Source organism: Oncorhynchus mykiss, chromosome 19, assembly GCF_057628025.1.
Source record: "Oncorhynchus mykiss isolate SJ-2025 chromosome 19, ASM5762802v1, whole genome shotgun sequence".
Lineage (NCBI taxonomy): Eukaryota > Metazoa > Chordata > Actinopteri > Salmoniformes > Salmonidae > Oncorhynchus > Oncorhynchus mykiss.
Window position 1 is genome coordinate 4,937,596 of NC_143040.1, and position 25,478 is coordinate 4,963,073.

At 45.7% G+C, this 25,478-nt stretch overlaps 1 protein-coding gene across 2 annotated transcripts in view; it reads right to left on the reverse strand.

The window, feature by feature from the left end:
* The window catches only part of LOC110515636 (pre-mRNA 3'-end-processing factor FIP1), a 47,353-nt gene extending 31,976 nt beyond the window's left edge, over positions 1–15,377 (reverse strand). Inside the window, exons 1-7 of one of the 2 annotated variants that reach the window (XM_090209914.1) lie at positions 14,973–15,377; positions 14,473–14,524; positions 13,784–13,847; positions 12,583–12,689; positions 8,544–8,608; positions 5,551–5,661; positions 4,925–5,055 (exon numbers count right to left, since the gene is read on the reverse strand). In XM_090209914.1, the coding sequence (XP_090066040.1) occupies positions 4,925–5,055; positions 5,551–5,661; positions 8,544–8,608; positions 12,583–12,689; positions 13,784–13,847; positions 14,473–14,524; positions 14,973–15,063 (621 nt within the window). In that variant the 5' untranslated portion in view covers positions 15,064–15,377. The remainder of the gene's footprint in view (positions 1–4,924; positions 5,056–5,550; positions 5,662–8,543; positions 8,609–12,582; positions 12,690–13,783; positions 13,848–14,472; positions 14,525–14,972) is intronic. The other variant, XM_090209915.1, reaches the window with a different exon arrangement.
* Between the last annotated feature and the right edge of the window lie 10,101 nt (positions 15,378–25,478).

Here is a 25,478-nt window from a genome sequence, read left to right on the forward strand (position 1 = left end):
TATCTTAGTGATTTAGCTGGTAGTGGAGGAGATGTTGTATCTGACAGTGATTTAGCTGGTGGTGGTGGAGATGTTGTGTCTTACAGTGATTTAGCTGGTAGTGGAGGAGATGTTGTATCTGTGATTTAGCTGGTAGTGGAGGAGATGTTGTATCAGTGATTTAGCTGGTAGTGGAGGAGATGTTGTATCAGTGATTTAGCTGGTAGTGGAGGAGATGTTGTATCTTAGTGATTTAGCTGGTAGTGGAGGACATGTTGTATCTTACAGTGATTTAGCTGGTAGTGGAGGAGATGTTCTATCTTAGTGATTTAGCTGGTAGTGGAGGAGATGTTGTATCTTACAGTGATTTAGCTGGTAGTGGAGGAGATGTTGTATCTTAGTGATTTAGCTGGTGGTGGAGGAGATGTTGTATCTTAGTGATTTAGCTGGTGGTGGAGGAGATGTTGTATCTTAGTGATTTAGCTGGTAGTGGAGGAGATGTTGTATCTTACAGTGATTTAGCTGGTAGTGAAGGAGATGTTGTGTCTTACAGTGATTTAGCTGGTAGTGGAGGAGATGTTGTATCTTAGTGATTTAGCTGGTAGTGGAGGAGATGTTGTATCTTACAGTGATTTAGCTGGTAGTGGAGGAGATGTTGTATCTGACAGTGATTTAGCTGGTGGTGGAGGAGATGTTGTGTCTTACAGTGATTTAGCTGGTAGTGGAGGAGATGTTGTATCTTAGTGATTTAGCTGGTAGTGGAGGAGATGTTGTATCTTAGTGATTTAGCTGGTAGTGGAGGAGATGTTGTATCTTAGTGATTTAGCTGGTATTGGAGGATATGTTGTATCTTAGTGATTTAGCTGGTAGTGAAGGAGATGTTGTATCTTACAGTGATGTAGTTGGTAGTGGAGGAGATGTTGTATCTTACAGTGATTTAGCTGGTAGTGGAGGAGATGTTGTATCTTAGTGATTTAGCTGGTAGTGGAGGAGATGTTGTATCTTAGTGATTTAGCTGGTAGTGGAGGAGATGTTGTATCTTAGTGATTTAGCTGGTAGTGGAGGAGATGTTGTATCTTAGTGATTTAGCTGGTATTGGAGGAGATGTTGTATCTTAGTGATTTAGCTGGTATTGGAGGAGATGTTGTATCTTAGTGATTTAGCTGGTAGTGGAGGAGATGTTGGTAGTGGAGGAGATGTTGTATCTTAGTGATTTAGCTGGTAGTGAAGGAGATGTTGTATCTTACAGTGATTTAGCTGGTAGTGGAGGAGATGTTGTATCTTAGTGATTTAGCTGGTAGTGGAGGAGATGTTGTATCTTAGTGATTTAGCTGGTAGTGGAGGAGATGTTGTATCTTAGTGATTTAGCTGGTAGTGGAGGAGATGTTGTATCTTAGTGATTTAGCTGGTAGTGGAGGAGATGTTGTATCTTAGTGATTTAGCTGGTAGTGGAGGAGATGTTGTATCTGACAGTAATTTAGCTGGTAGTGGAGGAGATGTTGTATCTTAGTGATTTAGCTGGTAGTGGAGGAGATGTTGTATCTGACAGTGATTTAGCTGGTGGTGGAGGAGATGTTGTGTCTTACAGTGATTTAGCTGGTAGTGGAGGAGATGTTGTATCTTAGTGATTTAGCTGGTAGTGGAGATGTTGTATCTTAGTGATTTAGCTGGTAGTGGAGGAGATGTTGTATCTTAGTGATTTAGCTGGTATTGGAGGATATGTTGTATCTTAGTGATTTAGCTGGTAGTGAAGGAGATGTTGTATCTTAGTGATTTAGCTGGTAGTGGAGGAGATGTTGTATCTTAGTGATTTAGCTGGTATTGGAGGATATGTTGTATCTTAGTGATTTAGTTGGTAGTGGAGGAGATGTTGTATCTGACAGTGATTTAGCTGGTAGTGAAGGAGATGTTGTATCTGACAGTGATTTAGCTGGTAGTGAAGGAGATGTTGTATCTTAGTGATTTAGCTGGTAGTGGAGGAGATGTTGTATCTTACAGTGATTTAGCTGGTAGTGGAGGAGATGTTGTATCTTACAGTGATTTAGCTGGTAGTGGAGGAGATGTATCTTACAGTGATTTAGCTGGTAGTGGAGGAGATGTTGTATCTTAGTGATTTAGCTGGTAGTGGAGGAGATGTTGTATCAGTGATTTAGCTGGTAGTGGAGGAGATGTTGTATCTTAGTGATTTAGCTGGTAGTGGAGGAGATGTTGTATCTTACAGTGATTTAGCTGGTAGTGGAGGAGATGTTGTATCTTAGTGATTTAGCTGGTAGTGGAGGAGATGTTGTATCTTACAGTGATTTAGCTGGTAGTGGATGAGATGTTGTATCTTAGTGATTTAGCTGGTGGTGGAGGAGATGTTGTATCTTAGTGATTTAGCTGGTAGTGGAGGAGATGTTGTATCTTAGTGATTTAGCTGGTAGTGGAGGAGATGTTGTATCTTACAGTGATTTAGCTGGTGGTGGAGGAGATGTTGTATCTTACAGTGATTTAGCTGGTAGTGAAGGAGATGTTTTATCTTAGTGATTTAGCTGGTAGTGGAGGAGATGTTGTATCTTAGTTATTTAGCTGGTAGTGGAGGAGATGTTGTATCTTACAGTGATTTAGCTGGTAGTGGAGGAGATGTTGTGTCTTACAGTGATTTAGCTGGTAGTGGAGGAGATGTTGTATCTTAGTGATTTAGCTGGTAGTGGAGGAGATGTTGTATCTGACAGTGATTTAGCTGGTGGTGGTGGAGATGTGTCTTACAGTGATTTAGCTGGTAGTGGAGGAGATGTTGTATCTGTGATTTAGCTGGTAGTGGAGGAGATGTTGTATCAGTGATTTAGCTGGTAGTGGAGGACATGTTGTATCTTACAGTGATTTAGCTGGTAGTGGAGGAGATGTTCTATCTTAGTGATTTAGCTGGTAGTGGAGGAGATGTTGTATCTTACAGTGATTTAGCTGGTAGTGGAGGAGATGTTGTATCTTAGTGATTTAGCTGGTGGTGGAGGAGATGTTGTATCTTAGTGATTTAGCTGGTGGTGGAGGAGATGTTGTATCTTAGTGATTTAGCTGGTAGTGGAGGAGATGTTGTATCTTAGTGATTTAGCTGGTAGTGGAGGAGATGTTGTATCTTACAGTGATTTAGCTGGTGGTGGAGGAGATGTTGTATCTTAGTGATTTAGCTGGTAGTGAAGGAGATGTTGTATCTTAGTGATTTAGCTGGTAGTGGAGGAGATGTTGTATCTTAGTTATTTAGCTGGTAGTGGAGGAGATGTTGTATCTTACAGTGATTTAGCTGGTAGTGAAGGAGATGTTGTGTCTTACAGTGATTTAGCTGGTAGTGGAGGAGATGTATCTTAGTGATTTAGCTGGTAGTGGAGGAGATGTTGTATCTTACAGTGATTTAGCTGGTAGTGGAGGAGATGTTGTATCTGACAGTGATTTAGCTGGTGGTGGAGGAGATGTTGTGTCTTACAGTGATTTAGCTGGTAGTGGAGGAGATGTTGTATCTTAGTGATTTAGCTGGTAGTGGAGGAGATGTTGTATCTTAGTGATTTAGCTGGTAGTGGAGGAGATGTTGTATCTTAGTGATTTAGCTGGTATTGGAGGATATGTTGTATCTTAGTGATTTAGCTGGTAGTGAAGGAGATGTTGTATCTTACAGTGATGTAGTTGGTAGTGGAGGAGATGTTGTATCTTACAGTGATTTAGCTGGTAGTGGAGGAGATGTTGTATCTTAGTGATTTAGCTGGTAGTGGAGGAGATGTTGTATCTTAGTGATTTAGCTGGTAGTGGAGGAGATGTTGTATCTTAGTGATTTAGCTGGTAGTGGAGGAGATGTTGTATCTTAGTGATTTAGCTGGTAGTGAAGGAGATGTTGTATCTTACAGTGATTTAGTTGGTAGTGGAGGAGATGTTGGTAGTGGAGGAGATGTTGTATCTTAGTGATTTAGCTGGTAGTGAAGGAGATGTTGTATCTTACAGTGATTTAGCTGGTAGTGGAGGAGATGTTGTATCTTAGTGATTTAGCTGGTAGTGGAGATGTTGTATCTTAGTGATTTAGCTGGTAGTGGAGGAGATGTTGTATCTTAGTGATTTAGCTGGTAGTGGAGGAGATGTTGTATCTTAGTGATTTAGCTGGTAGTGGAGGAGATGTTGTATCTTAGTGATTTAGCTGGTAGTGGAGGAGATGTTGTATCTGACAGTAATTTAGCTGGTAGTGGAGGAGATGTTGTATCTTAGTGATTTAGCTGGTAGTGGAGGAGATGTTGTATCTGACAGTGATTTAGCTGGTGGTGGAGGAGATGTTGTGTCTTACAGTGATTTAGCTGGTAGTGGAGGAGATGTTGTATCTTAGTGATTTAGCTGGTAGTGGAGGAGATGTTGTATCTTAGTGATTTAGCTGGTAGTGGAGGAGATGTTGTATCTTAGTGATTTAGCTGGTATTGGAGGATATGTTGTATCTTAGTGATTTAGCTGGTAGTGAAGGAGATGTTGTATCTTACAGTGATTTAGTTGGTAGTGGAGGAGATGTTGTATCTTACAGTGATTTAGCTGGTAGTGGAGGAGATGTTGTATCTGACAGTGATTTAGCTGGTAGTGAAGGAGATGTTGTATCTTAGTGATTTAGCTGGTAGTGGAGGAGATGTTGTATCTTACAGTGATTTAGCTGGTAGTGGAGGAGATGTTGTATCTTACAGTGATTTAGCTGGTAGTGGAGGAGATGTATCTTACAGTGATTTAGCTGGTAGTGGAGGAGATGTTGTATCTTAGTGATTTAGCTGGTAGTGGAGGAGATGTTGTATCTTAGTGATTTAGCTGGTAGTGGATGAGATGTTGTATCTTAGTGATTTAGCTGGTGGTGGAGGAGATGTTGTATCTTAGTGATTTAGCTGGTAGTGAAGGAGATGTTGTATCTTACAGTGATTTAGTTGGTAGTGGAGGAGATGTTGTATCTTACAGTGATTTTGCTGGTGGTGGAGGAGATGTTGACGACCTCCAGGCCCATCCTCAGCCTCTTCTGCTTGTCACAGTAGCCCTTCCACGTGTCCTCGTTGAACCCATAGTTAAAGTAGTCAGACAGGTCAGCACCTACACACACACACACACACACACGTTTATTTTTACAAACTCCTACAGTGTCCCACAGTAACCCCGCCCACAGTAACCCGTACCTGGTTTCCTCCAGGGTTTCTCCTCTGATGTCCCACAGTAACCAGTAACCCCGCCCACAGTAACCCCGCCCACAGTAACCCCGCCCACAATAACCCGTACCTGGTTTCCTCCAGGGTGTCTCCTCGAATGTCCCACAGTAACCCCGCCCACAGTAACCCCGCACCACAGTAACCCCGCCCACAGTAACCCCGAACCACAGTAACCCTGAACCACAGTAACCCCGCCCACAGTAACCCCGCACCACAGTAACCCCGCACCACAGTAACCCCGCACCACAGTAACCCCGCCCACAGTAACCCCAAACCACAGTAACCCCACACCACAGTGACCCCGCCCACAGTGACCCCGCACCACAGTAACCCCGCCCACAGTAACCCCGCCCACAGTAACCCCGCCCACAGTAACCCGTACCTGGTTTCCTCCAGGGTTTCTCCTCGAATGTCTCCATGTCCACCTCCACTACCGGGACTCCATTGATGTTTCCCGGGGCCTCCAGATCCACACCCTTTAACTTGTTCCCTACTAGAGAGAGAATAGAAACCAGAACACCACATGGAAGAGAAACATTTAGAATATCTACCAGGGTTAAAATATACAGAGGACAATTTAGTACATCAATCAAAACATTTTAATCAACAATATCTACATTTATACCATCTAGTTCCACAAAGCTGCCCAAGACATGGAGGTGGGACTGGACACCTATGGTGGTGGGACTGGACACGTATGGTGGTGGGAATGGACACCTATGGTGGTGGGAATGGACACCTATGGTGGTGGGACTGGACACGTATGGTGGTGGGAATGGACACCTATGGTGGTGGGAATGGACACCTATGGTGGTGGGAATGGACACCTATGGTGGTGGGAATGGACACCTATGGTGGTGGGAATGGACACCTATGGTGGTGGGACTGGACACCTATGGAGGTGGGAATGGACACCTATGGAGATGGGAATGGACACCTATCAAGACATGGTGGTGGGACTGGACACCTATGGTGGTGGGAATGGACACTTATGGTGGTGGGAATGGACACCTATCAAGACATGGTGGTGGGAATGGACACTTATGGTGGTGGGAATAGACACCTATCAAGACATGGTGGTGGGAATGGACACCTATCAAGACATGGTGGTGGGACTGGACACCTATGGTGGTGGGAATGGACACTTATGGTGGTGGGAATGGACACCTATCAAGACATGGTGGTGGGAATGGACACCTATCAAGACATGGTGGTGAGAATGGACACCTATGGTGGTGGGACTGGACACGTATGGTGGTGGGACTGGACACGTATGGTGGTGGGAATGGACACGTATGGTGGTGGGACTGGACACCTATGGTGGTGGGACTGGACACCTATGGAGATGGGTATGGACACTTATGGTGGTGGGAATGGACACCTATCAAGACATGGTGGTGGGACTGGACACCTATGGTGGTGGGAATGGACACTTATGGTGGTGGGAATGGACACCTATCAAGACATGGTGGTGGGACTGGACACCTATGGTGGTGGGAATGGACACCTATGGTGGTGGGAATGGACACCTATTAAGACATGGTGGTGGGAATGGACACCTATCAAGACATGGTGGTGGGAATGGACACCTATCAAGACATGGTGGTGGGACTGGACACCTATGGTGGTGGGAATGGACACCTATCAAGACATGGTGGTGGGAATGGACACCTATCAAGACATGGTGGTGGGACTGGACACCTATGGTGGTGGGAATGGACACCTATGGTGGTGGGAATGGACACCTATGGTGGTGGGAATGGACACCTATGGTGGTGAGAATGGACACCTATGGTGGTGGGAATGGACACCTATGGTGGTGAGAATGGACACCTATGGTGGTGAAAATGGACACCTATGGTGGTGGGAATGGACACCTATGGTGGTGGGAATGGACACCTATGGTGGTGGGAATGGACACCTATGGTGGTGGGACTGGACACCTATGGTGGTGGGACTGGACACCTATGGTGGTGGGACTGGACACCTATGGTGGTGGGACTGGACACCTATGGTGGTGGGAATGGACACCTATGGTGGTGGGAATGGACACCTATCAAGACATGGTGGTGGGAATGGACACCTACCAAGACATGGTGGTGGGACTGGACACCTATCAAGACATGGTGGTGGGAATGGACACCTATGGTGGTGGGAATGGACACCTATGGTGGTGGGACTGGACACCTATGGTGGTGGGACTGGACACCTATCAAGACATGGTGGTGGGAATGGACACCTATCAAGACATGGTGGTGGGAATGGACACCTATCAAGACATGGTGGTGGGAATGGACACCTATCAAGACATGGTGGTGGGACTGGACACCTATCAAGACATGGTGGTGGGAATGGACACCTATGGTGGTGGGACTGGACACCTATCAAGACATGGTGGTGGGACTGGACACCTATCAAGACATGGTGGTGGGACTGGACACCTATCAAGACATGGTGGTGGGAATGGACACCTATCAAGACATGGTGGTGGGACTGGACACCTATCAAGACATGGTGGTGGGAATGGACACCTATCAAGACATGGTGGTGGGAATGGACACCTATCAAGACATGGTGGTGGGAATGGACACCTATCAAGACATGGAGGTGGGAATGGACACCTATCAAGACATGGTGGTGGGAATGGACACCTATGGTGGTGGGAATGGACACCTATCAAGACATGGTGGTGGGAATGGACACCTATGGTGGTGGGAATGGACACCTATCAAGACATGGTGGTGGGACTGGACACCTATCAAGACATGGTGGTGGGACTGGACACCTATGGTGGTGGGAATGGACACCTATCAAGACATGGTGGTGGGACTGGACACCTACGGTGGTGGGAATGGACACCTATCAAGACATGGTGGTGGGAATGGACACCTATGGTGGTGGGACTGGACACCTATGGTGGTGGGACTGGACACCTATGGTGGTGGGACTGGACACCTATGGTGGTGGGACTGGACACCTATGGTGGTGGGACTGGACACCTATGGTGGTGGGACTGGACACCTATGGTGGTGGGACTGGACACCTATCAAGACATGGTGGTGGGACTGGACACCTATCAAGACATGGTGGTGGGAATGGACACCTATCAAGACATGGTGGTGGGACTGGACACCTATCAAGACATGGTGGTGGGACTGGACACCTATCAAGACATGGTGGTGGGACTGGACACCTATCAAGACATGGTGGTGGGAATGGACACCTATCAAGACATGGTGGTGGGAATGGACACCTATCAAGACATGGTGGTGGGACTGGACACCTCTATCAGCCTGTACTACACATTTCCCACTCCATGTCGGCCTGTGTAAAGTCAGGTGCATAGAACAGGTGAAGAACAGAACACTACAGTACCTGTTCCATAGGGTCTGGCTCCCGCTGTCTTTATGTTCAGGTTGACAGGAGCCACTCCATACGTTCTACAACAACAAACCAGACATGTCAACAACAACAACAACAAACCAGACATGTCAACAACAACAAACCAGACATGTCAACAACAACAAACCAGACATGTCAACAACAACAACAACAAACCAGACATGTCAACAACAACAAACCAGACATGTCAACAACAACAACAACAAACCAGACATGTCAACAACAACAACAACAGCGTTAAAGGCTGTGAAATACAATAGATGAATTCAGGCTCATCAGCTGTACTTAAAACCCCTTATCTGGGAATAATAAGGTCAGATCGGCTTAGACATTACGTGTGAACTATCCCTTTAAAGACATTACGGGTAAACTATCCCTTTAAAGACATTACGGGTGAACTATCCCTTTAAAGACATTACGGGTGAACTATCCCTTTAAAGACATTACGGGTGAACTATCCCTTTAAAGACATTACGGGTGAACTATCCCTTTAAAGACATTACGGGTGAACTATCCCTTTAAAGACATTACGGGTGAACTATCCCTTTAAAGACATTACGGGTGAACTATCCCTTTAAAGACATTACGGGTGAACTATCCCTTTAAAGACATTACGGATGAACTATCCCTCTAAAGACCGTAGCTAGCATTAAATGTATCTTGTAAAAAAAAAAAACTATCAATCTTAACATAATTACTAGTTAACTTCACACGGTTGATGATATTACTAGTTTAACTAGCTTGTCCCTGCGTTGCATATAATCGATGCGGTGCCCGTTAATTTATCATCCCAATCACAAGCCTACTTCGCCAAACGGCTGACGATTTAACAAGCGCATTCGCGAAAAAAGCACAGTTTGTTGCACCAATGTACCGAACCCTAAACACCAATGTACCTAACCCTAAACACCAATGTACCTAACCCTAAACACCAATGTACCTAACCCTAATCACCAATGTACCTAACCCTAATCACCAATGTACCGAACCCTAAACACCAATGTACCGAACCCTAATCACCAATGTACCTCTAACCCTAATCACCAATGTACCGAACCCTAAACACCAATGTACCTAACCCTAAACACCAATGTACCGAACCCTAATCACCAATGTACCTCTAACCCTAATCACCAATGTACCGAACCCTAATCACCAATGTACCTCTAACCCTAATCACCAATGTACCGAACCCTAAACACCAATGTACCGAACCCTAATCACCAATGTACCGAACCCTAATCACCAATGTACCGAACCCTAATCACCAATGTACCTCTAACCCTAATCACCAATGTACCGAACCCTAATCACCAATGTACCGAACCCTAATCACCAATGTACCGAACCCTAATCACCAATGTACCTCTAACCCTAATCACCAATGTACCTCTAACCCTAAACACCAATGTACCTCTAACCCTAAACACCAATGTACCTAACCCTAAACACCAATGTACCTCTAACCCTAATCACCAATGTACCTCTAACCCTAATCACCAATGTACCGAACCCTAATCACCAATGTACCTAACCCTAATCACCAATGTACCTCTAACCCTAATCACCAATGTACCTCTAACCCTAATCACCAATGTACCGAACCCTAATCACCAATGTACCTAACCCTAATCACCAATGTACCGAACCCTAATCACCAATGTACCTCTAACCCTAATCATCAATGTACCAAACCCTAATCACCAATGTACCGAACCCTAAACACCAATGTACCGAACCCTAAACACCAATGTACCGAACCCTAAACACCAATGTACCTAACCCTAATCACCAATGTACCGAACCCTAACCCTAAACATCAATGTACCGAACCCTAATCATCAATGTACCGAACCCTAAACACCAATGTACCGAACCCTAAACACCAATGTACCGAACCCTAAACACCAATGTACCGAACCCTAAACACCAATGTACCTAACCCTAATCACCAATGTACCGAACCCTAACCCTAAACATCAATGTACCGAACCCTAATCATCAATGTACCGAACCCTAACCCTAAACATCAATGTACCGAACCCTAATCACCAATGTACCTAACCCTAAACACCAATGTACCTAACCCTAAACACCAATGTACCTCTAACCCTAAACACCAATGTACCGAACCCTAAACACCAATGTACCTAACCCTAATCACCAATGTACCTCTAACCCTAATCACCAATGTACCTAACCCCTAATCACCAATGTACCGAACCCTAATCACCAATGTACCTCTAACCCCTAAACACCAATGTACCTCTAACCCTAAACACCAATGTACCGAACCCTAATCACCAATGTACCGAACCCTAATCACCAATGTACCGAACCCTAATCACCAATGTACCTAACCCCTAATCACCAATGTACCGAACCCTAATCACCAATGTACCTAACCCTAATCACCAATGTACCGAACCCTAATCACCAATGTACCGAACCCTAAACACCAATGTACCTAACCCTAAACACCAATGTACCGAACCCTAAACACCAATGTACCGAACCCTAAACACCAATGTACCTCTAACCCTAAACACCAATGTACCGAACCCTAATCACCAATGTACCTAACCCTAAACACCAATGTACCGAACCCTAATCACCAATGTACCGAACCCTAATCACCAATGTACCGAACCCTAAACACCAATGTACCGAACCCCTAATCACCAATGTACCTAACCCCTAATCACCAATGTACCTAACCCTAAACACCAATGTACCGAACCCCTAATCACCAATGTACCGAACCCCTAATCACCAATGTACCTAACCCCTAATCACCAATGTACCTAACCCTAAACACCAATGTACCGAACCCTAAACACCAATGTACCGAACCCTAATCACCAATGTACCGAACCCTAATCACCAATGTACCGAACCCTAATCACCAATGTACCGAACCCTAAACACCAATGTACCTAACCCTAATCACCAATGTACCGAACCCTAAACACCAATGTACCTCTAACCCTAATCACCAATGTACCGAACCCTAATCACCAATGTACCTCTAACCCTAATCACCAATGTACCGAACCCTAATCACCAATGTACCGAACCCTAAACACCAATGTACCTAACCCTAAACACCAATGCCTTTCTTTAAATCAAAACACCAGTATATTTTTTTTTAAACCTGCATATTTAGTTAAAAGAAATTCATGTTTATAAAAATTTGACCCATTTTCTCTACCCAATTTCATGGTATCCAATTGGTAGTTACAGTCTTGTCTCATCGCTGCAACTCCCGTACGTTTTGTTTTCGAAATGATAGTTTCCGGATTTGACCATATTAATTAGATAAAGCTAGTATTTGTGTGTGTTTATTATATTATAATTAAGTCTATGATTTGATATTTGATAGAGCAGTCTGACTGAGCGGTGGTAGGCAGCAGCAGGCTCGTAGGCATTCATTCAAACAGCACTTTGCTGCGTTTGCCAGCAGCTCTTCGCAGTGCTTGAAGCACAACGCTGTTTATGACTTCAAGCCTATCAACTCCCTAGATTAGGCTGGCAATACTATAGTGCCTATAAGAACATCCAATAGTCAAAGGTTAATGAAATACAAATGGTATAGAGAGAAATAGACCTATAATAACTACAACCTAAAGCTTCTTAACTGGGAATATTGAAGACTCATGTTAAAAGGAACCACCAGCTTTCATATGTTCTCATGTTCTGAGCAAGGAACTGAAACGTTAGCTTTCTTACATAGCACATATTGCACTTTTACTTTCTTCTCCAACACTGTGTTTTTGCATTATTTAAACCAAATTGAACATGTTTGATTATTTATTTGAGGCTAAATAGATTTTTTATTTATGTATTATAATAAGTTCAAATAAGTGTTCGGTATTGTTGTAATTGTCGTTATCACAAATACATATGTACAAATCGGCCGATTAATCGGTATCGGCTTTTTTTTGGGGCCCAAATAATCGGTATCGGAGTTGAAAAATCCTAACCGGTCGACCTCTACTTTAAAGACACGTACGTGTACTGTGGGGCTCCGGTCTTGATGTCTCCGATGGTGACACGAACATCATCGTCATCATCGTCGCTGTCGCTATCACTGTCGTCATCATCTCCTGGCTCCTTCTCCTGAGAAAGAGAGAGGGGAGGAGAGAGAGAGGGGGGATGGAGAGGGAAAGAGATGGAAAAAGAGGGAGGGAATGAGAGAGAAGGGGGAGGAGAGAGAGGGGGGATGGAGAGGGAAAGAGATGGAAAAAGAGGGAGGGAATGAGAGAGAAGGGGGAGGAGAGAGAGAGAGGATGGAGAGGGAAAGAGAGGGAAGGGGGATAGTAGGGAGAGAGATAGAAAAAGAGGGTGGGAATGAGAGAGAAGGAGGAGGAGAGAGAGGGGGGATGGAGAGGGAAAGAGGGAAGGGGGATAGTAGGGAGAGATGGAAAAAGAGGGAGGGAATGAGAAAGAAGGGGGAGGAGAGAGAGAGGGGGGATGGAGAGGGAAAGAGAGGGAAGGGAGATAGTAGGGAGAGAGATGGAAAAAGAGGGAGGGAATGAGAGAGAAGGGGGAGGAGAGAGAGAGGGGGAGGATGGAGAGGGAAAGAGAGGGAAGGGGGATAGTAGGGAGAGAGATGGAAAAAGAGGGAGGGAAAGAGAGAGAAGGGGGAGGAGAGAGGAACAAACAGAGAGAGACAGAAACCCGGATCAGAACCCATCTCCTGAACACATAACATAGTAGGTCATAGAGTGTTTCCAGACCACATGAACTGACCCGAAGAAACCCCAGACCTTAATTACACACAAATCCCAATTCACCCCGCCTTGCATCGACAACGATAGGAGAAACACTACCCCTCGCTCTCAAATGGCACCCTATTCCCTATATAGTGCACTACTTTAGATCAGAACCCCATGGCACCCTATTCCCTATATAGTGCACTACTTTAGACCAGAACCCCATGGCACCCTATATAGTGCACTACTTTAGACCAGAGCCCTATGGCACCCTATTCCCTATATAGTGCACTACTTTAGACCAGAGCCCTATGGCACCCTATTCCCTATATAGTGCACTACTTTAGACCAGAGCCCTATTCCCTATATCGTGCACTACTTTAGACCAGAGCCCTATAGCACCCTATTCCCTTTATAGTGCACTACTTCGGTCAAACTTGGTGCCCTATAGGGGAACAGGGTGCCATTTGGGACACACTGGGAGGGAAGAGGTCTTACCTGAGCTTCCACTCCGTTGCCTGTAGTAGCTGCCTCTTCTGACTCAGTAGCAGGAATAGGTGCACTGAGGGTGTAAATATCACCAACACATTCAGACTGAGGATGTAAATATCACCAACACATTCAGACTGAGGATGGAAATATCACCAACACATTCAGACTGAAATATCACCAACACATTCAGACTGAGGGTGTAAATATCACCAACACATTCAGACTGAGGATGTAAATATCACCAACACATTCAGACTGAGGATGTAAATATCACCAACACATTCAGACTGAGGATGTAAATATCACCAACACATTCAGACTGAGGATGGAAATATCACCAACACATTCAGACTGAGGACGGAAATATCACCAACACATTCAGACTGAGGATGTAAATATCACCAACACATTCAGACTGAGGACGTAAATATCACCAACACATTCAGACTGAGGATGTAAATATCACCAACACATTCAGACTGAGGATGTAAATATCACCAACACATTCAGACTGAGGACTGAAATATCACCAACACATTCAGACTGAGGATGGAAATATCACCAACACATTCAGACTGGACGGAAATATCACCAACACATTCAGACACATCCTGTAGACAATACAACAGAGAAAGTTGAGACAACTCAGTAACATGCTTATTTATACACAAACGGATGGAGGGCGAGGAAGTCACCTGACAGCAGCGGATAGTTTGGCCTCTTCTTCATCAGCTCTCTCATCATCATCTAGAAGGGAAACGACCATTCATTAACTAACTAACGGTAAAAATGTCAACGATAAAGTCATAGATTACAATATCTAACGGTACCTAGTTAAATAACTTACATAGCTAACTAGCCACGTTTATTGGTTCAGAAGATCCATGCAAACGAACCATTCATATCCAATGCTTCTGCCGTCCATTGTATTTCCCCCACATACAGGTAGCTAGATATCTACAAACTGAGCAAAGTGCAAATCTTTGGTGCAATCCTGAAGGAAATGCTGTAGCGTTAGTTGGTCGGCTTGACGTTTACAGTGGTGACACTAGGCCAACACATGCAGCACAGCTTTAGCAAGCTACGGCAACTACTGTGCTAATCAGGTAGCACCTGTACTAACGACTTGCAGTTGCATGTGTTATAACTTGGAACCACTTAGCTAAATGTTATATTCACTGTAACGCCTGTTTACCTCCGTAGAGCCACTCTTCTTCCTCGTCTCCGCCATCTCCCGCACTCGCGTCCGCCGGGGCTGTTTTGTCTGCCGCCTCTTCCGCAGACATCTTCTTTAACCAGCGGTAAGAAAGTGTCTTTCACGAAGATCGCAACTCTTGTTTTCCAGCTAAGCTAGTTGGCTAACGAAACAACCCGGATAGTAGTAAATGCACACGACCAACAACAACAACAAAAAATATATATATATAGTTAAAACAGCAGAAGTCGTCATAAATTATTGCATTATCTTGAAGCGCGGAAAAATATCCACTTCATACATTTTGATTTCGACGAGCTAGCGGGTGGACCGTGTGCCCGGAAGTAAATCCTTCAACAGAGGGCAAGCAAAACTGTCTTCCTATTGGTCTAGCGGGATTCTGTCGGCGGAAGTCAAACACCGAACGGTTCATGCGCAGTTTTGGACCGGGGTGTCGAATGGAGTAACGTTTTAAAGACACAAGATGGCGAAATAACATCAATCCGATTTTTTTTTTTTTTTTGGGGGGGGGGGGACACCGCATGAAGTTGTTTTTTATTATGGAAGGACAATGTGGCAAACCACTCCCTGGAATACATCTACTTGCTATTTTGTTCATCACAACAATTATGTGTTGATACATTGGTGACTACATTGTGGACAACTATTCTGCTGATTCTTGTATACACTATACCTGTAATGCTAATCATGAATACACTTCTTATTGCGTCCCACACAAACATTCAAGACTCCCTTAAAAAAAAAAAACACAATATACAATGTCCATTAAATACCCAAAACTACATTATTCTGTTCAATTAGGTGTATATCGTCATGTCTACTGTGCACACTACAGCTGTCCAGTCCATCTGTGGTGATAGACAGCCGAAGGCCACTTTAAAATGTCCTGATTGGTGTTGTGGTTTTGTACGGGGGTGGGGTAGGGTAGACTTTAATGCAGAGGCTGCTCTATAGTTAATGTAGTTAATGTAGTTATGGCCACTGGAGTTCAGCCTCTGTGTGGTTTATTGAACTATAAGGAGTCGTATAGATGGACCCTCCCTCCCTCCCTCCCTCCCTCCCTCCCTCCCTCCCTCCCTCCCTCCCTCCCTCCCTCCCTCTGTCTCCCCCTCCCTCCCTCTCTCCCCACTCCCACCTTCCCTCCCTCTGTCCCCCCTCTCTCTCTGCATCCCTCCCTCCCTCCCTCCCTCCCTCCCTCTCTCCCCACTCCCACCTTCCCTCCCTCTGTCCCCCTCTCTCTCTGCATCCCTCCCTCCCTCCCTCCCTCCCTCCCTCCCTCCCTCCCTCCCTCCCTCCCTCCCTCCCTCCCTCTCTCCCCACTCCCACCTTCCCTCCCTCTGTCCCCCTCTCTCTCTGCATCCCTCCCTCCCTCCCTCCCTCTCTCCCCACTCCCACCTTCCCTCCCTCTGTCCCCCCCCCTCTCTCTGCATCCCTCCCTCCCTCTGTCCCTCCCTCCCTCCCTCTCTCCCCCTCCCTCTCTCCCCACTCCCACCTTCCCTCCATCTGTCCCCCCCTCTCTCTCTGCATCCCTCCCTCCCTCTGTCTCCCCCCTCCTTCCCTCCCTCCCTCCCCCTCCCAGTAGGGATTATGTTAACTAGATTAGTCAATGCTAATCAGGTTTTAGCGAGAGCGCTCCGACATTGGTCCATCTGTAATTAGCCCGTAACACATATTATCTTACTCAGACAACACTCCACCTAACACTGTTTATCTCACAGCTGCTCTGTCGAAACAGATTGTTGTTGTTGTTGTTGTTGTTAACCTCTCACAACCCGAAGACCGTCGATGGACAATAAGAGATGACCGCAACGCAACCGCAGAGGAACACTTAGCAACCCGCATGGAGCAGGTGGAAGAGGAAGAGTGTGTTCCCCACCACACTTACCCTGCTATTATGGGATGTTAGAACAAATGGATACAGAAATTTGTATCCAAAATGGCACCCTATTCCCTATTTAGTGCACTACTTTTGAGCAGAGGCCCTTTGGGCTCAATACACTATATAGGGAATAGGGTTCCATTTTGGATGCAGGATATAATGCACTGTCAGCAAGGTGGAGAGTAGGGTTACATCAGATGGAGAAGTTAGACTGGATACAGTTACTGGGAGACGGAGGGATGGAGAGGGAGGGATGGGTTTTCCTTTCCTCTCTCTCTGTCTGTCTCTCTCTCTCTCTCTGTCTGTCTCTCTCTCTCTGTCTGTCTGTCTGTCTGTCTGTCTGTCTGTCTGTCTGTCTGTCTGTCTGTCTCTCTCTCTGTCTGTCAATTCAATTTCAATTCAAAGGGGCTTTATTGGCATGAGAACATATGTTTATTTATTGCCTTAGCAACTGAACGAGATATTAAACAAAAGTGAAAAGAAACAAAAAAACACAAAATTCTAAAGATGACATCACAAAGGTTTCATAAAGACGTTACATCATGTTAGATCTAGATCTTCTATCTTGTTCTTTTTGTGTATTACACTGCTATTGATTACTGCATTGTTGGGTTTAGAGCATTTCACTGTACTTGAGCACGTGACATTAAAACTTGATACTTGACATGACAATCTGAGTGGCCATCAGATGCCCTCTGTTGGATGTCAGTTCATCTGTCTAACAGCAGAATGACACACTGCAGAGATAGATGGAGAAAGAGAGAGAGAGAGAGACAGAGAGACAGAGAGGGAGAGAGAGAGAGAGAGAGACAGAGAGAGAGAGAGCGAGAGAGAGAGAGACAGAGAGGGAGAGAGAGAGAGAGACAGAGAGAGAGAGGGAGTGAGAGAGAGGGAGAGAGAGAGACAGAGGAAAAAGGTGAGAGAGAGAGAAGAGAGGAATGGAGAAAGAGAGAGAGATGGAGAGTGAAAGAGATGGATTGAAAGACAGAAAGAGAGAGAGATAGAGAGAAAGAGATGGAAGGTGTTTGAGAGAGAGACAGGGATAGAGGGAAAGAGAGAGAGATAGAGAGAAAGAGATGGAAGGTGTTTGAGAGAGAGACAGAGATAGAGGGATAGAGAAACAGACAGAGAGAAAGAGATGGAAGGTGAGTCAGAATGAGTCAGTCCCGATCCTCTACAACACACTAACAGGGTAATCAATAATGTAACAGGGACTCGGTTATAAAAAGGCTCAAATGACATCACATCTATGTCACCAATAGAACCCTGTTCCCTACACAGTGCACTATGACATCACATCTATGTCACCAATAGAACCCTGTTCCCTACACAGTGCACTACTTTTATCCACGGCCCTATGGGGGGGGGACCGTTCTCCCTTTGAGGCCAAGTAGTACCCCGTACCGGGAATAATGGACAGGTGCAAGGTAGGAGTGTGTAGCGTCCGTAAAAACAGTGACACCTGTGGTCTGGTTCCCTCTGTCTGCTGTTGTCTTCAACAGGCGTGTAGTGTTTGGGAGCACGGTGAGGGAATCTATATGTACGCTCACCACGCTGCACCTTGGTCCCCTTCTTACGACGCCCGTGACAAGTAGATGTAGACATTACACTATTTTGGTTATTTCGTGTAATAACAGTTAGATAGATCCGTTAACAGGATTTATTACGTGATATAAACAACACTGTACGCTGTCAAACAGCGATGATTGTCACCCTTTGAGTACAGCGTGGATTCTCCATACATCGCCCACCCGAAATTTTTTGTGTGGTTGTTGTTGACGTTACATGACCCCTCTCTCAGCCTTCCACTCCGAGTTGATGTTGCCAATGGGGCACAGATCTATCCCCTGTACAGAACAACCCCCCCCAACTCCATAACAACTTGAGACAAGTACCAATAGTCTAACAATGAGACAACAGGTACCACTAGTCTATGAGACAACAGGTACCACTAGTCTATGAGACAACAGGTACCACTAGTCTATGAGACAACAGGTACCACTAGTCTATGAGACAACAGGTACCACTAGTCTATGAGACAACAGGTACCACTAGTCTAACTATGAGACAACAGGTACCAATAGTCTAACTATGAGACAACAGGTACCAATAGTCTAACTATGAGACAACAGGTACCACTAGTCTAACTATGAGACAACAGGTACCACTAGTCTAACTAAGAGACAACAGGTACCACTAGTCTATGAGACAACAGGTACCACTAGTCTATGAGACAACAGGTACCACTAGTCTAACTATGAGACAACAGGTACCAATAGTCTAACTATGAGACAACAGGTACCAATAGTCTAACTATGAGACAACAGGTACCACTAGTCTAACAATGAGACAACAGGTACCAATAGTCTAACTATGAGACAACAGGTACCAATAGTCTAACTATGAGACAACAGGTATCACTAGTCTATGAGACAACAGGTACCACTAGTCTAACAATGAGACAACAGGTACCAATAGTCTAACAATGAGACAACAGGTACCACTAGTCTAACTAAGAGACAACAGGTACCACTAGTCTAACTATGAGACAACAGGTACCACTAGTCTAACTATGAGACAACAGGTACCACTAGTCTAACTAAGAGACAACAGGTACCAATAGTCTAACTATGAGACAACAGGTATCACTAGTCTATGAGACAACAGGTACCACTAGTCTAACAATGAGACAACAGGTACCAATAGTCTGACAATGAGACAACAGGTACCAATAGTCTAACAATGAGACAACAGGTACCACTAGTCTATGAGACAACAGGTACCACTAGTATATGAGACAACAGGTACCACTAGTCTATGAGACAACAGGTACCACTAGTCTATGAGACAACAGGTACCACTAGTCTAACAATGAGACAACAGGTACCAATAGTCTAACTATGAGACAACAGGTACCAACAGTCTAACTATGAGACAACAGGTACCAACAGTCTAACTATGAGACAACAGGTACCACTAGTCTATGAGGCAACAGGTACCACTAGTCTATGAGACAACAGGTACCACTAGTCTATGAGACAACAGGTACCACTAGTCTATGAGACAACAGGTACCACTAGTCTAACAATGAGACAACAGGTACCTTCTTACGACGCCCGTGACAAGTAGATGTAGACATTACACTATTTTGGTTATTTCGTGTAATAACAGTTAGATAGATCCGTTAACAGGATTTATTACGTGATATAAACAACACTGTACGCTGTCAAACAGCGATGATTGTCACCCTTTGAGTACAGCGTGGATTCTCCATACATCGCCCACCCGAAATTTTTTGTGTGGTTGTTGTTGACGTTACATGACCCCTCTCTCAGCCTTCCACTCCGAGTTGATGTTGCCAATGGGGCACAGATCTATCCCCTGTACAGAACAACCCCCCCCAACTCCATAACAACTTGAGACAAGTACCAATAGTCTAACAATGAGACAACAGGTACCACTAGTCTATGAGACAACAGGTACCACTAGTCTATGAGACAACAGGTACCACTAGTCTATGAGACAACAGGTACCACTAGTCTATGAGACAACAGGTACCACTAGTCTATGAGACAACAGGTACCACTAGTCTAACTATGAGACAACAGGTACCAATAGTCTAACTATGAGACAACAGGTACCAATAGTCTAACTATGAGACAACAGGTACCACTAGTCTAACTATGAGACAACAGGTACCACTAGTCTAACTAAGAGACAACAGGTACCACTAGTCTATGAGACAACAGGTACCACTAGTCTATGAGACAACAGGTACCACTAGTCTAACTATGAGACAACAGGTACCAATAGTCTAACTATGAGACAACAGGTACCAATAGTCTAACTATGAGACAACAGGTACCACTAGTCTAACAATGAGACAACAGGTACCAATAGTCTAACTATGAGACAACAGGTACCAATAGTCTAACTATGAGACAACAGGTATCACTAGTCTATGAGACAACAGGTACCACTAGTCTAACAATGAGACAACAGGTACCAATAGTCTAACAATGAGACAACAGGTACCACTAGTCTAACTAAGAGACAACAGGTACCACTAGTCTAACTATGAGACAACAGGTACCACTAGTCTAACTATGAGACAACAGGTACCACTAGTCTAACTAAGAGACAACAGGTACCAATAGTCTAACTATGAGACAACAGGTATCACTAGTCTATGAGACAACAGGTACCACTAGTCTAACAATGAGACAACAGGTACCAATAGTCTGACAATGAGACAACAGGTACCAATAGTCTAACAATGAGACAACAGGTACCACTAGTCTATGAGACAACAGGTACCACTAGTATATGAGACAACAGGTACCACTAGTCTATGAGACAACAGGTACCACTAGTCTATGAGACAACAGGTACCACTAGTCTAACAATGAGACAACAGGTACCAATAGTCTAACTATGAGACAACAGGTACCAACAGTCTAACTATGAGACAACAGGTACCAACAGTCTAACTATGAGACAACAGGTACCACTAGTCTATGAGGCAACAGGTACCACTAGTCTATGAGACAACAGGTACCACTAGTCTATGAGACAACAGGTACCACTAGTCTATGAGACAACAGGTACCACTAGTCTAACAATGAGACAACAGGTACCAATAGTCTAACTATGAGACAACAGGTACCAACAGTCTAACTATGAGACAACAGGTACCACTAGTCTATGAGACAACAGGTACCACTAGTCCATGAGACAACAGGTACCACTAGTCTATGAGACAACAGGTACCACTAGTCTATGAGACAACAGGTACCAACAGTCTAACTATGAGACAACAGGTACCAACAGTCTAACTATGAGACACCACTAGTCTAACAATGAGACAACAGGTACCAATAGTCTAACTATGAGACAACAGGTACCAACAGTCTAACTATGAGACAACAGGTACCACTAGTCTATGAGACAACAGGTACCACTAGTCTATGAGACAACAGGTACCACTAGTCTATGAGACAACAGGTACCACTAGTCTAACTATGAGACAACAGGTACCACTAGTCTATGAGACAACAGGTACCACTAGTCTAACTATGAGACAACAGGTACCACTAGTCTATGAGACAACAGGTACCACTAGTCTATGAGACAACAGGTACCACTAGTCTAACTATGAGACAACAGGTACCACTAGTCTATGAGACAACAGGTACCACTAGTCTAACTATGAGACAACAGGTACCACTAGTCTATGAGACAACAGGTAGCACTAGTCTGTGAGACAACAGGTACCACTAGTCTAACTATGAGACAACAGGTACCAATAGTCTAACTATGAGACAACAGGTACCACTAGTGTCATGTATTGTCATGTTGTGTCTTGTCTCTGTCCTTTCCCTTCACCCTGTCTCCCTCTGCTGGTCGTTGTTAGGTTACCTTTTCTCCCCCTCTTTCCCCCAGCTGTGCCTTGTCTCCTCCTAACCACCTCGTCACCCCTTTTCCCACCTGTTCCCTTTTTCCCTCTGATTAGGTCCCTATATCTCTCTCTGTTTCTGCTCCTGTCCTTGTCGGATTCTTGTTTGTTGTGTTTCATGCCTGAACCAGACTGTCGTCATGTTTGCTGTAACCTTGTCTTGTCCTGTCGGAATCTGCCGGTCCGTCTGAGCCTACCTATGTTTGGTAATTAAAGAAGCTCTGTTTAAGTTAATTCGCTTTTGGGTCCTCATTCACGCACCGTAACAGAAGAATCCGACCAAGAATGGACCCAGCGACTTCGGATCCTCTCCACTCAGCCGTCGGGATCCAGGGAGCGATGCTAGGCAGACACGAGCAGGAATTGTCTGCTGCTCGACATGCCGTTGAGACCCTGGCCACCCAAGTCTCCAACCTCACAGAACAGGTTCACCATCTCCGCCTCGATCCACCGGCCACTTCCAGGGCTTTCGAATCTCCGGAGCCCAGAATCAATAACCCGCCGTGTTACTCTGGGGAGCCCACTGAATGCCGCTCGTTCCTCACCCAGTGTGATATTGTGTTTTCTCTCCAGCCCTACACCTTCTCCAGGAGCACTGCTCGTGTCGCCTACGTCATATCTCTCCTTATTGGACGGGCTCGTGAGTGGGGCACGGCAATCTGGGAGGCAAGGGCTGAGTGTACTAACCAGTATCAGGACTTTAAGGAGGAGATGATACGGGTTTTTGATCGATCTGTTTTTGGGGAGGAGGCTTCCAGGGCCCTGTCTTCCCTATGTCAAGGTAATCGATCCATAACAGACTACTCTATTGAGTTTCGCACTCTTGCTGCCTCCAGTGGCTGGAACGAGCCGGCTTTGCTCGCTCGTTTTCTGGAGGGTCTCCGCGCAGAGGTAAAGGATGAGATTCTCTCCCGGGAGGTTCCTTCCAGCGTGGATTCCTTGATTGAACTCGCTATTCGCATTGAGCGACGGGTTGATCTTCGTCACCGAGCTCGTGGAAAGGAGCTCGCGTTCTCCGTTGCCCCCCTCTCCGCATCACTACCATCTTCCTCTGCCGGCTCGGGTGCTGAGCCCATGCAGCTGGGAGGTATCCGCATCTCGACTAAGGAGAGGGAACGAAGAATCACCAACCGCCTCTGTCTCTATTGCGGTTCCGCTGGTCATTTTGTCACTTCATGTCCAGTAAAAGGCCAGAGCTCATCAGTAAGCGGAGGGCTACTGGTGAGCGCTACTACTCCTGTCTCTCCTTCAAGATCCTGCACTACCTTGTCGGTCCATCTACGCTGGACCGGTTCGTCAGCTTCCTGCAGTGCCTTAATAGACTCTGGGGCGGAGGGCTGTTTTATGGACGAGACCTGGGCTCGGGAACATGACATTCCTCTCAGACAGTTAAAGGAGCTCACGGCCTTGTTCGCCCTGGATGGTAGTCCTCTCCCCAGGATTCAGCGTGAGACGCTACCTTTAACCCTCACTGTCTCTGGTAATCATAGTGAAACCATTTCTTTTTTAATTTTTCGTTCACCTTTTACACCTGTTGTTTTGGGCCATCCCTGGCTAGTTTGTCATAATCCTTCCATTAATTGGTCTAGTAATTCTATCCTCTCCTGGAACGTCTCTTGTCATGTGAAATGTTTAATGTCTGCTATCCCTCCTGTTTCCTCTGTCTCTTCTTCACAGGAGGAGCCTGGTGATTTGACAGGGGTGCCGGAGGAATATCACGATCTGCGCACGGTGTTCAGTCGGTCCAGGGCCACCTCTCTTCCTCCACACCGGTCGTATGATTGTAGTATTGATCTCCTTCCGGGAACCACCCCCCCCCGGGGTAGACTATACTCTCTGTCGGCTCCCGAACGTAAGGCTCTCGAAGATTATTTGTCTGTAGCTCTTGACGCCGGTACCATAGTCCCCTCCTCCTCTCCCGCCGGAGCGGGGTTTTTTTTTGTCAAGAAGAAGGACGGGTCTCTGCGCCCCTGCATAGATTATCGAGGGCTGAATGACATAACAGTGAAGAATCGTTATCCGCTTCCTCTTATGTCTTCAGCCTTCGAGATCCTGCAGGGAGCCAGGTTTTTCACTAAGTTGGACCTTCGTAACGCTTACCATCTCGTGCGCATCAGGGAGGGGGACGAGTGGAAGACGGCGTTTAACACTCCGTTAGGGCACTTTGAATACCGGGTTCTTCCTTTCGGCCTCGCTAACGCTCCAGCTGTCTTTCAGGCATTAGTCAATGATGTCCTGAGAGACATGCTGAACATCTTTGTTTTCGTTTACCTTGACGATATCCTGATTTTTTCACCGTCACTCCAGATTCATGTTCAGCACGTTCGACGTGTCCTCCAGCGCCTTTTAGAGAATTGTCTTTTTGTGAAGGCTGAGAAGTGCACTTTTCATGCCTCCTCCGTCACATTTCTCGGTTCTGTTATTTCCGCTGAAGGCATTAAGATGGATCCCGCTAAGGTCCAAGCTGTCATTGATTGGCCCGCCCCTAAGTCACGCGTCGAGCTGCAGCGCTTTCTCGGCTTCGCGAACTTCTATCGTCGTTTCATCCGTAATTTCGGTCAGGTGGCAGCTCCTCTCACAGCCCTTACTTCTGTCAAGACGTGCTTTAAGTGGTCCGTTTCCGCCCAGGGAGCTTTTGATCTCCTCAAGAATCGTTTTACATCCGCTCCTATCCTTGTTACACCTGACGTCTCTAGACAGTTCGTTGTCGAGGTTGACGCGTCAGAGGTGGGCGTGGGAGCCATTCTTTCTCAGCGCTCCCTCTCTGACGACAAGGTCCACCCATGCGCGTATTTTTCTCATCGCCTGTCGCCGTCGGAACGTAACTATGATGTGGGTAACCGCGAACTGCTCGCCATCCGGTTAGCCCTAGGCGAATGGCGACAGTGGTTGGAGGGGGCGACCGTTCCTTTTGTCGTTTGGACTGACCATAGGAACCTTGAGTACATCCGTTCTGCCAAACGACTTAATGCGCGTCAGGCGCGTTGGGCGCTGTTTTTCGCTCGTTTCAAGTTCGTGATTTCTTATCGTCCGGGCTCTAAGAACACCAAGCCTGATGCTTTGTCTCGTCTCTTCAGTTCTTCAGTAGCCTCCACTGACCCCGAGGGGATTCTCCCTGAGGGGCGTGTTGTCGGGTTGACTGTCTGGGGAA